Genomic DNA, 13,622 nt, shown 5'->3' on the forward strand with positions numbered 1-13,622 from the left:
TCGCCATGTGAGTAAAGGCACCATGCTTAACATTAACATTGTTAAATAAAAGGTAAGAAATTGCCACAGATATAATTCATCACTAGCTGCTGTGTTCTAAGCTCCATGTACCAGACGTGCCTTCTATGTTTGGAGTTCATAATCAAGGCCGTTTGCTTGATTACGTTTTCTAGCACACCTCTGAGGCTTCAACAGAACATTTTTATCAAATATTCAATAACACACAGTGGACTATTTTCCAATTTAGGGAGTTCTGAACGCTGTAGGTTAATGGATTACTCAGGTGTATCAAAGGAAAGCTGGTTGGAAAAAATATAATAATTTTTTCAAGGATTTGTTTGCAAACAGATGAACATGTCCTTTTCTTTCCACTTTTCAATTGGGTCCTGTGTGTTGGTCTAAATCATAAACTCCACACAGAAATCATTGAGGCCTCTGGTTTAATTAACAGTCTAAAGGTTTTAAGGGGCTTTTTTTAGGACAGAGCAGAAGCTCAGTTATTTCTCTGATATTAAAGTCTACCGCTTTTAAGCAGATTTCAAATATTAATTCTAAAGCTTACTTAGAAGTTTAAGATCATTTGGAAAATATTTTGAACCAAGATGAACATCATTTAGAACATCTAATTACTTTTACCTTTAAAAAGGCACCAACATCTGATCATTAAACAGAACTCCCCTGTCAGAACTGGTTAGAAGAAATTACACACCGATAAAGTAATGACTGTCTCCCTGTAATGGCAAAATAAAGTAAAGAAACCGAAAATGTCACGATAAGGTTATGTGTTTGGGGAAATGCCACAAATCCGACACATCACACACTGACATTTCTAACGAAAACGGCACCCATGAACACACTGCACCCTCCACAAAACCACATCTTTGCAGTTTTCTCACCCAATACGACTGATTTAGATGATCAATAACAAAACGGAGTAAACCGTCTCGTATTTCTAAGCAAACCAACTCCGCAGGAAAACCCTGTCAAATTTCAGCTTTGGTTCGTTTTATGCGTGTTGTAGATCAAACAGGAATCGCATGACTCAGCATTCAGAGCCACATATCTGATGCAATAAAAACACTTGAAGAGGGGAAGACTTTTTCATAAACGTATAAGAATGAAATAAGGACCTAATGCAATTTTAAACTACCACTTCTATTCCAGTTCACTATGATGGAAAAAACTTCTATTCCTTATAAATTTAAGTATCTCATTACATTTCCTCAATGGTCCTTTTTTACTTTAAGAACAAATAACAAGGGCATAATGACTAAATATTAAACATGGCTGCTTCTGAAGATATTTTGGGAGCAATAGAAAAAAAACGAATGTCTTGGGTATGAGTCACTTTGATCCTTAAGCTGTTATTTTCCACTATAATGTGCCTCAATCGTGTTCAGACTATATAGACTCTGCTGAGGCATGCAATCCACATCAAAGCTGACAAAAACCAACCTTTATTGCTGACATCACAGCGCACCGTTTGCGCACGTTTAACATCATTTTCATATGAAAACTTAAGGAAGGCTCCCTCATTTGCCTGCCTGGTGCTGCTTTGTTTATACCCTGTCCCCTTAAACCTCTGCTGCTTTCGTTTTAACTTTCTCTTAAGTTTCAGGGAGCCTTACTAAAAAAAGATGTCTGTAATGTGTCATTGAAAAATAAGAGTCATCCTGGGGCCTAATGTGTGATTCATCTCTGACCTGACTCACAGGCCCACATGTGTAGGCTGGAGTTCAAAGCTGTGCTCAACGGAGGGAAGTTCATAAAAAAAAAATAAAAAATCTCCCCACAACAAAAAAAGAAACCTGATGTGAGCTTGTTTGTTTACAGTCGGGTTGTACTCGTTTTTTCCTCCAGTGGGCTGTGCAATAAAGATCAACTGGGTTGATGAAATAGGGAAAGGTTTCTTATTGAATAAATTACAGGGGGGGAACCAAAAAAGAAGGCTGGAAATTCTATCAGACCAATTCAGTTTTGGTTATTTGTGAAACTCGTGTCGAGAGCAACACAAAACAAGAGAAAAAAGGAAGAATGATCTCAACAGGTAACAGAAATAAGATGCTGCTGTTGATTCTCTGGCTCAGTTAAGGGGCGTTTTCATGGCTTTTATCGGCGTCTTGCCGCTGGCCTCTGCTCAGAGTGAGTCACACAGCGCCCACAGAAAGAAAAAGTACCCAGCTTCCACTCATCAATAGATTTACCCAAAAAGCAATGTTTGCATCTTAAAGCTTTAGAAAAAAAAAACAATAATAATATTCCACCATGTAGAGCGCATGCTAGTTTGGTTTCAGTCTGAATCCCACACATAAAGCAACTCATAGTGGTTTGTTAGAAGGCTAGACAGGAGGAAATTCAGTTTTTATTTTTACTGATGAAACTACCGTCAGAGAGGTAGTTTCTTTTTTATTTTGGCATTTAACACAAACACCACCGCATTGTTTATCTCAACATATTCAGCTTTGAACAAACAACAGATTTACTCATTTAATCTCCAAAAAATCTCCTTGGAAATGGAAACTTACCACCAGCTGATGTGTGGATGCTGATCTTAATAAACTTTTTACCAGTTTTGCAACAAATTTGTAGCAAAGCACACGCTTGGTAGGCAGTTTTTTTTAATGAATTATTCATTAATAAAGGTTTGTGAAGCACGAACAATGAAATTAAACTTTTTCATATTTACAGACATTAAATATAACTGTATAAACTGCTTGAACTACCGTAGTTACTCAGATCCTACTTCTTTAATCATTCTCTACTGCTGCACATTTTGTACGACAGGAAGCCCATTTCCATTGATCCATTTTGGATCTGATCATTACTAAATGGCTTTCAGGGTTTCTGCTCAGGTAGCAGACCTCTTCACTTCCCAAGATCAGGACTAAACAAGGAAAGACAGCATTTAGCTTAGAAACTGCATTTCTGGGACCATCCGAGTGAAAACCCGAGGTTTGCAGGAACTGTTAGCTGAATGAATTAGGAATGAAAACACTACTGCAACTGAGAAGACCAGATACTTTATTCAATCAATTGCTTTGATCATAATTAATTAACATTTTTACCACGTTTCTTATTTTTTATTGCCGAAATTTTGCCATTTTATCAAATCTTTAATTTTCTTTAAGTGGTCAGATTTCATGTTTGTACGCTTTTAGGTTTGCAACTAATGATTATTTTACTAACCAATTAATTTGTAAAATCTGTCAACTTATTTTTAGATTAATCGATTAATAATCAGATAGCACAGGGTTCCTTAAAAAAGATTCCTAATGAGTGTAAACTGATGGAGGGGGAAAAAAAAGCTTTTAATCTTAAAATGCAAAATATATGTGTTTTAGTCTCTATACTCCAGCTGCGGTTAAGGGATTATTAAATTAGTTGACGATTATTTCAATAAGTGATTAATCACGATTGATCCACTTAATTATTTCAGCCCATTAGGTGTTAGTTGTCCACACAATCCTAATAGGTGTTTGATATTTACTTCTTTATCTCCTGTTAAGCATTTTTGATTTAGCTCTGTGCCACACAAATAAAACTCAATTGCCTTAAACAACCTCCTTCATATAAATAATTTAATATGTTGTTTAAATGATCAAATATTAAAAATATAAATTTTTAAAGGAGTTTTAAAAAAAATGATATTGCCTATGGAAGTATGAATTCACAAAAGATTGGTTTGAAACGTACTGAGGAAGTGGGGCTGAAACAATTAATCGGATTAATCGATTACTGAAATAATCGACAAATAATTCAGTAATCTATTAATCCACAAAGGTGCTAAACAGAAAAAGTTTTTACATTTTAGGTGTGAAAATGTGTTTTCAAGTTGAGGGGTTATTTCCTTTTTTTACCCTTCTCTCCCGTTTCTATTTTTTTGGGTTTGACGGTCGGTCTCTTCTAAAGAATGTAGTGTGGCTTTTTTTGTTTCGTTTTTTTGTCCTACCATTTCCCCTTTTTTTTTAATATATATAGTCTTAAATAGGAAACTATCAACTAGTTCCTCAGATACATTTTTCTTTTATAAGATTCTATAAACACCACATTACTAGATCTAACTATAACTGAATGTACAATATTGGTATTTTGGGTGAACCGAATTAAGTTATTTTTTTAAATTGAACATTTTGAAAAAGATCCGAATTTGTTCCTGTAAATTGCTGCTGTATTTATAGTCAAAAATCCCACAGAGGTTTTAATTCAAACCCTAAATCTCAACAGAGAAAAAGTAGCCTGTAGTTCAAACTGTTCAGAAATACCACGAGTTTGATAAAACTCCTTTTAGTCAAAACATCCATTACCCTGTAAACACCGAGGACAGTTTAACAATACACATGTGGTATGCAGCAGGTTGAGAGGTTGGAAATATAGAAAGCATGGACGTTTATAAAAAGCCTTTCTGGATTCAGCAAAACAAGGCTGATATCAGAGTATTACCCCCAGTCCTTCTGCAGAGAGACAAAACAAATGGGATCCTTCAAAATAAAAATAAAAAAACAGTAAAACTTGTTCCTCTGAGAAAAGGAAATCTTGTTTAAACCAGCAAAAATCCCTTCTGATCTAAGCTTTTGATAAACGATGCAAATATAAATGTCTAAGATCTAAACTTTAATAAAAAAAAACGATTAGAGGAAGAAATATCTGGTCTGAAAGTACTTTGATGTAAACAATTAAGCCAAATTATAGAACAATGCTAAAGCGAGTGACAGTTTTGAGTGCCTACACAGAACATTAAACCATACTGAGGTGTGACGATAAACCTACCAAAGGTTTACAGAAACATCAAGGCTGGCTGTGATGTTGGAGAATAAATCAAGTACATTTTGTTTAGAAAAAAACAAAACAACACCCATGCCACTAGATCGTAACATTTTGCAGTTTGCTAAAACAAATACGAAGGGTAAACCACAAATGCACACCTTTACTCTTCCTGTCTGGCTGAACTCTTTGTTAAAGGCTTTACAAAAATCGGGAGCTTAACTAAAAATGCTGCACCGTTTGTGCTTGCCACTTGGAGAGAGAGAAAAGTTGTGTGTGTGCTTTGGGGTAATTACAGGAAGGGCATGCCTTAATAAACAAAAGTTTGGTTAGAGCTGATCCTCCTACAATCCTTCGGAGTGGTTTGATTTCTGTGCATTTAAACATGAAATCAGAAGGAAAACCTTTGCTCGACCACAATCTGCATGCACAGTTTCAGTTTTCAGCTTTTATCTGCAGAGACAGCTGGCAATCAGATCTTTGCATGGCTTCATAACTTCTAACATTGACATCCAGGATATTCTTTCAATTGCAGCACTTTCTTTCACACAGTATAATGTTATACACACTTTTCTTACGCTTCTGTTCTCTAAGGCTACCAGAGTGTGTTGAACTCGACCCTGGTCTGCCTATTACACAAATGTCCATTTAAGACCAACTATGCTATAAAAAAGAAGTTCCTTTCAGATCGTGTTAACAGTATAATGACAGGTTTAAGTGTATAAATGATAAACATGTTGCGAATACATAAAGGAAACTAAAAATCTCAAACGTTCCACAAATAACTCAGTTATAAACTTCATAGTACAGCAATAATCTTTTCTCCTTGAAAAGAAAAAAAAAACAAAAACGTAGAAACATCTCGGCAATGTGAACTCATTCCACTCGGCTGCCTTGTGACACAACACAGTCCCACTGTAAACAGTGGGCCCGGATCCAGGGAAACAGCATGCTGACATTCACTCACTGCAAACCCCCTCAGCCACGTCCCAGTCATACACAAACGGCCACTCTCACACATACATGAATCCAACACAGCAGCACGCACACAATACGGTGCTGTATTTCTTAGGGAGGCCTGAGCTTTAGGAAGAGGACCAATGCTAGGTAGGCAGCAACAATAACGTCGGTCACAGGAGGCCAGACCTACATATGCGTTGGCTCTGAGAAAGACTGAAAGCTGGCAGGGAGGACTGATGCATGTCCCACAGATTGAGACTCCTCCCTTCAGCCCCCTTCATAAACCTCAGGAGAGAGAAAGAGTTGCATCTGGCACCCAAGGGAGAAACTGTCACTCTGGACTACAGATAAACACCAGCCGGCTGCCTCATACCATCAGGCGGACATCCTCTTTATGTGGACGGCCTTAAGCAGAGCTGGCCAGTCTGGACAGTGGAATAATTTTGTGTGGTCCACAACTGCAGGTCCCATATTTGACCCTAAAGCAACCAGAATCCTCTCAGACTGGCACTTTGTCATATATATATATATATATATATATATATGTAAAATAATAATGATTTATAATTGAACTTTATTGATCTCACACTGGAGAAATTCCCCTCTGCATTTAAGCCATCCCCTTGCAGAGCAGTGGGCTGCCATTATGCGGCACCCGGGGAGCAGTGTAGGCTAAAGGGCGGATTATACTTCTGCAACCGCACACATCAAATGTCACTTGGGTCTGATGGTGAACCAGTTTGCTGGTATGCTTCTGCAACGTCGGTCTGGAATTTCTAGGGATGCACAGCAGTTTCCCGCTAAAGCGCTAGGGGGAGCCTATTCGAGAACTCGCAAGAACTTCGGCGGATGGTCACGAGAACCTCTTCGGTGGCGCTGGCAGGAGTCTTTATTTTCAGAAAACATGTCTGAGGCATCGTACAAGTGGTTGTACTTCCGAACCTCCTCGATCAACCTTTCGTCGTGGTTATCCATTGTTGTTATTACCAAGGACCAATCACAGCTGCTTTTTGTCTGCGCAATTCCGCTTGAGGTCTGTGCGGGTTTGCGAATGTCCAACGCTTAGTCGGGATTTTTTTGAGGTGCATGATGACGGTGGCAGAGCCTCTGCGTTGTTATGTTTTTTTTGTTTTTTTTTTAAATAAAATTAAATTATAAATTAAATGTATTGCTGAGCAGGTAAAACAGAACAGAATTTGGTTTTGAACAGTAACAGCTTAAAGGAAGCCTTGCTATCCCTGCCAAACAGATGGATATAACAGATAGAACGTGCTGACTAATGTTGAATTGTGCATTTAATTAATGTAATCTGTAATTTAATGCTATCTACAAACAATCAGGGAAACATTATGGTTGACAAAATATATATTATCCAAATTAAGGCAATATTCTGAACTGTAGTTATCATGCCAGTATTAATATTTGCAATATCTCAACTGCAAGGGCATCCTTGGACGCTATAACTTATGTGATATCATATTTCAAAGCCTTGCATTTACACTAAGCCTGCCAGTACAAACTGACCAGAAGGTCTGTAATGGCACAGGATCCTCAACATATCAGTGTTAAAAGCTTTTAATACCTCAGAGAAAATTGAGTTGTTTCTGATTTTACTACAAAAAACTTTTAATAAAACAACAAAGGAAACTGTTGTTTAGTGATAGTTTATGATGTTACAGCATTATGTAGAAACAGTACTGTGAATTAATATTTTTCCTAAAAAATTAAAACAAAATTAAAACAAGACAACCATTAATATCATATTAATGCATGATTCTGTTTTTTTTTTTTTTTTTTTTTGAACATCAATAGAGAGCTATTACCTTGGGAAATTAACTTTGCATAGGCTTTAATAACAAAAATGATGAAAAAAGTTTTTCTTCCTTCAAAAAAATCTTACCCTTATTTTTCCCCATTTGATTTTTTTTAAATCCTCTCAAATCGCAGCAGCATTAAGTTCCTGAGCTTTATCATTTAGGAGATGTGGTTTCTGTTTAATAGTTTTATCATGCATGAGCTTTACAAAAAAAAAAAAACTAAATAAAGAGGCCTCCTGTTCCAGGTACCAATCTTTCTATCAATTCTATTATTTTAGAAACAGCAGAAATAATTTTCTGATTTAAAAAAAAAGATTGTGAAACAAAGCTTTAAAGACAGACAAAGCCATGTTCACTAAAGGTTAACATACCCTGACAATCTCATACCAGCCCATGTTGGGGTGGGAAAAACAAAACTAAACAATGCTGACAATTTAACATAAACATGTTTATTTTTGGTGTCCCTTAGGTTATGTTTTAGGACCGGGACAAAAAAAAACAAGAAAATGATGAAAGATGTCTAGAACCCTTGGAAGTTGAACAGCAGTGAACAGGAAGGCTGTTAAAGTGCATTCTCCATAGAAACCAGCAACAATATGCCAATAGTTAGCCGTATGGGTGGCGGGGCCTGCAGAAGGAGGGAGCAGGGGGGGTTCTAACCCATTGAGAAGCGGCTGGTTGAATGAACTCAGCATTATGAGGAGGGACTGCAAATCAAGTGCTAAGCCCTGCCTCAAAGCCGGCCCTACTGTCTGTGCAAAATCCACAGAGAATCGACCTACAAGGAGAAGTGACAGAGAAGGCAGGGTTTCCCACTGGGGCACAGGGAGGGAAACAGAAGCAGTAACCAAGGAGGAGCAAAGAAAGGGTTCGGGGGGGTCGTAACTGTCTGTGAATAAATAAATCAAAAAAGAGCGGGAATAAGAGGAATGAACAAAGGCAGCTTTAAAAAAAGAAAACATTTCAGAAAAATAAAGAGTGTGGTTTAATAACATCTACCCATATGTTATTTCAGACTTTTACTGAATACCTTAATGATAGAAAAACACTCTAGTTACTATTCTAAGTTTAATACAAATCCCAGCTCAACCAGGGGTCTAGTTACGACCAAACCGATTAATCTGAAGCCAACTCAGATCCCACCTGAGTGCAATGTGACAGGTGGGACCCCCCCCCATAAACCACCACCAGCTGTTCTCTGAAAGTCTCATCATTCTTCCAGTAAACTGCTGCCCAATACACCGACGACACCATAAAATGAGATGGTTTCCATATTAACTTTGAAAGTTTTGATTTAATGCTGCTACGCACAAAACAAACTGACTAAAACAAAAAAGCACACTAGACAAAAAACAAGAAATGTATTATAGCATATCATTTTTTTGTAGATTACATTGTTTTGTAATCAGTTGGAGATTAAAAAAAAGCAAAACGATTTGATGAATAAAACCAGCTTCCGATATATATCCAAAACATCCATCTAGCGCATTAAATGTGAGTGAGGACTTTAACAATGGACCTACATTTTCCTCTTCTTCATGCCATGATCACAAAATGATGCTCACCAGCTGACATGCCATGTATAGGCATACTGTTAAATGCAATTCACTTTCTAAAGCACCTTTCATTTCTATTGACCTTGGTACTAAGCTCTTGAGTGCGACGATTCCCATGGTCTGGTCAGACCCATGCCAAGGCAAAAGAGGAAACAGGCTAAGTGATCAATTAGCATTTTCTCACACCGCTCTCTCTTTCGGCCACAGACTGACCAATGGAGGGGCCCCTTTTAATCATTCACCCAAGCACAGGTCTCCGAAGTCAGCAAGTACAACGCAGCGATGCAGGGTTGCCAATCAACAACAGGAACACAATTTATCAAGACAGACTAGAAAAGATAGAGCAGCAGCTCTAATCTCTACTAATGCACTAATGTATTTCAAAGTGAAAGCATCAAGACTTTTAACACACTATATAAAGCCAGATAGCAGCGTGTTCTATGGAACTCCATGTGCTGTGTTCTCAGAGAGCCCTGAGCAAACACATCCACTCCTGGCAGCCGTGCTGATTTAGGAGCTGGGCTACTAAACTACGATAGCAGGAGTTACTAAGGATATTGGATTTTATTTTCCCAAACAATCATTTTCAAGTAGACTTGCAAGATTTATATGCTTGTCAGTAGTTGGATTAAAAGAAAAAAATATTTATACACAAACAAATAAACTGCAATATAAGATGCCATATTAACCCTAAAGCTATTTTTTCTGTCTCTACATGATGGTGGGAAAACACCCTGCAGTCCCATTTGCCATTAAGGCTGGGAAAATGAAGGAGGAGGAGAATAGGCGGCGTGGAGGATCTCCACTTGAATGAGGTGGGAGCGGGCAACGGACCAACTTCAGTATCATGTATCAGTGACTAATCAAGAGAACCAGGCATTGAGTTTATGGTCACCTAAGAGGAAAGCTTCCGTTACAATGGAGACAAAGACAGGTGGTTCAAGGCTGTTTAACTGCCACTGGGATCAATGTGGAGGAGGAGGGGGGACGCAAAAAAAGAAATGATCTAAACACATTTAGAAATAAGATTTAGAAATTAATAGAAGCAATGAAAGGCTGAGAATATTTCAATTTATCTTTAACAAAGGTTAAAGGAATAGTCAGCAAATGTCAAAGAAATGTAATGGTAATTTGTAACCAGTTAATAAATGAGCTAAAGCAGTTACATTTTATTTGATCCAAGCTTTGTATAAGCTCTGATATGATGGATTCACCCCCATAAGATAACAATACCAAAAATAATTAAACTTAGACAGATTTATTTCCTCATTTTGTATACAGGGGTGTAAACAAAAAGAAATTTCATTTAAAACACCTCTAGACAATTTAATTTTATGTTATTTTTAAAAATAAGATACATTTTTTAACTGGCATTAGTCCATTTTGATCTTACATTTCTGGTTGTTAGAAATTATCTAAACTCAAAATCAGTAAATGATATAAATTTAAAATAAATAAAGGATATAATTTGCTCCAAATTTGCATCTATTCCTGCTAAAGTCACAGCCTGGGGCTATTATTTATGTTTTAGTTGGACTAAAGTGTCTTGTTTTACCTAAAAGGAGTGTTTTAAAAACAATTACATTTATGACAATATCCCATGGTGCTTATTATAGAATATATGGATTGCTATACATAAAATAACTTTAATTAATTTCCATTAAAAAAAGGTAACATTTTAAATCAAAGGTAATCAGTTGAAGATTTTTTTGCCAAAAAAAAAAGGGGGGGTTATTTAAGGTCACATTTTTTCCTTTGATTTCCATGTAAAAGTATAGGACAGAAATAAACCAATAATTTGAGCAACAAAACAACTTCAGCTGCCTGAAATTAATGTTGTGGGCATCATTCAAGTTGTTTTACTGTCTGTTTTTCACTTTGTTTTTTTGTCTTATTTACCTCAGATATTGACCTTTTACCAGAGTCTGAACCTCACTTTAGATCTGTTCACTAAATTCTGGGCACCAAGTATGTGTACCATATTACAGATGTTGGGCTTAAAGGGACAGGCTAAATATGTAGAGGTCAGAGTTCAGCCGGGGTCACATGTTCAGAGATGACCAGCATTGAAGCCCACACCTGACTGATGATGGAAATGGAACAGAACCATCTCCTCAGTACAACCAACGAAATTCGCTGTAAAATTTACCCCTGAAACCTAAACATGACTAATATTTCCTCTTACTCCCAGTCATGTCTTGGCGATGATATATTCAGAAACCTGCCATGGTTTCGCGGATCTATCACCTGTAACCCATCTGTGAACCGATTGAGAACATATAAAATGCAGGCTTTATTACCTGTAGTTCCGATTTCCATTCATGAGGTCTCTGCCCGGTTCGCTTCCCGGATCACAGATGTCAAACGTTGGGGACTCCTCCGTTCAGTCCGGTGTCTCCTTCGGGAGTGCAGCTCCTCTGCCTCCGCTGTGAAACAGCGTGTCCTAAGCACACCCACCCACCAGACACCCCCTCCTCTCCTACTTTGAAAAGGCAACCCTCCCTTCCTTCCTCTATGGACGTTTCACCAGCCGATACTTTTCGTTTTTTCTCCACAAACCACCTTTTTTCGCACGTCGACAGATAAACTGATACTCCGCTGCCAAGGCTAAAGCTACTGGCTGCTGTGAGCTAGTTAGCCCAGTCAGCTCGCTAGCCTGGCTTTCGTATAAAGTGGTTGGAAGGGAAGAGAGGAGCTGTCAGGAGATCATCACAGCGGGGTCATGAAGTCCACATAAATCCCTGCCGATGTATGGCGGTCCGTAGAGATGACATAAATATTTTGACAACGGGGAAAGGGAGCCGTTTGACCAGCTAAAATAAGCAGCTAGCAGGCTAGCACGGCTGATAGTTGGAATTCTGACAGGCGACGTACACTTTTTTTTATCCCATTAAAACAGCTGTTTCAGGCAGGTCGCTTTTCGCCGTGCTCCGTCTTCCGCTGACGTCAGTAAGTTGTGTCCAAGCTGTAAAAGTCGGCTGTCAGTCCCGCGGTGTGTTCGCCGATGAGCGTCAGGATTCCCAGGCTGGTTGACAGGAGAACTCCGAGAGGCTTCGGCGAGCAGCTAAATATGGTGAAGTTGGCTCTCTGACACCGACAGGAAGAGGAGGGCTCACGTCACAATCCGGCCCCGCCTTCAGCGCGAGGAAACCCCACGTTTCTGAATACATCAGATTACTTTTTAAATATAACTGTTATTTTATTTTATTTTTTGTAAGAAAGAAGAGTGGAGATTCCTACTTTAAAATGTAAATCAATGTCTTTTGTTCAAGAAAAAAAGATTAGTTTTTAAATGTGCATTTTTTTTCAAATGTAATTATAAGGATTTATTTAAAGTTATAGTTAAAGCTTTGAAAGATTGTAAAGCAAATCCCCTTCAATATAATAAACAAGCAGTGAATAATGGATTGAGCAGATACTTTAAAGCCCTAATGTAAAGATCTGATTTTTTTAATACATTATAGCTTATAGTTATAGTGGCTCATGTTGTCCTGAGCTATCTCTATAGTTATGCTGCTATAGGCTTAGACTTCTGGAGAACATAGGGACCCCTTTTTCATCATTCTATCTCTATTCTCCCACTCTTCAGAATCTATTAGTTCAATCTCTAACGTTATGTTCTCTGCTTTTTTTCATTGTAAATTTGCCTCATCTGTTCATGTTTTTCTGGTGTAGTCCTGTTTCTTTGACTGTGACTGGCTGGATGTGCTTTCTTCGTCCTCTGGCATGTGGGTTGGCTCGTCTGCCTGGCTGTGTGTTTCCTGGACAGGGCCGCCTTTTACAGTTGCTTTTTGTATCACTGCTTCTGTCTCCTTGAACCGCAGTTGGCCTCGGCAGATGGCCGCTCACACTGAGCCTGGTTCTGCTTGAGGTTTCTTCCTGTTAAAAGGGAGTTTTTCCTCTCCACGGTCACTACAGGCATGCTTAGTGTAAGGGATTGCATTCGAGTCAATGAGTCGATGCAATCAACTGGTTTTCCTTAGAAAACTTTGAATCAACCTGACTGTATGATCTGGTGAACTGTAAAGTGCCTTGAGATGATGTCTTGTGAATTGGCGCTATATAAATAAACTAAATTAAATTGAAAACTTCTCTTAATTCTGTAGTTCATGAAGAAAACAATATTTAAAGAGTCTATAGAAGAGCGTTGCCCGGTGTTGGACTACAGCATCAAGTCCAAAGTGAGTACAGCTATCTACTTCGTTTTAAGGCACCTGTTGCCTTTCTAATAAATTGCTGAGCGAATCCATTCTGAGAAAACAATTTGACAATAAATCAGTCTAAAATTAAGACAGAAAACCACAAAAAAATTAAAAAAACAAATTTTATTTCCATTAAAAAATAACCCTCCCCAACAGAGTTGCGATACTATCACACACAGAGCCAAATAATATGCTTCCATGTCATTTCATTCATATCTATTGGGAAGTGCTATGAGAAGGACTGTTCTTGATCAGTGGCTTCTATATTGCTTTGTCAGACCGTGAGGCTGTTTGGAGAGGAATGGACTCTCCTGTGTCCACGATAC

The 13,622-nt window shown here is 38.0% G+C and overlaps 1 protein-coding gene across 2 annotated transcripts in view; it reads right to left on the reverse strand.

Annotated features, from left to right (window-relative positions):
- LOC107082989 (protein argonaute-3) overlaps positions 1 to 12,174 on the reverse strand; it is a 35,035-nt gene extending 22,861 nt beyond the window's left edge. For both annotated transcript variants that reach the window (XM_015371916.1, XM_015371915.1), the window contains exon 1: positions 11,395 to 12,174. In XM_015371916.1, coding sequence (XP_015227402.1) covers positions 11,395 to 11,413 — 19 coding nt within the window. In that variant the 5' untranslated portion in view covers positions 11,414 to 12,174. The remainder of the gene's footprint in view (positions 1 to 11,394) is intronic.
- Positions 12,175 to 13,622: the final 1,448 nt, after the last annotated feature.

Source organism: Cyprinodon variegatus, unplaced genomic scaffold (assembly GCF_000732505.1).
Source record: "Cyprinodon variegatus isolate N-32 unplaced genomic scaffold, C_variegatus-1.0 Scaffold66, whole genome shotgun sequence".
Taxonomy (NCBI): Eukaryota; Metazoa; Chordata; class Actinopteri; order Cyprinodontiformes; family Cyprinodontidae; genus Cyprinodon; species Cyprinodon variegatus.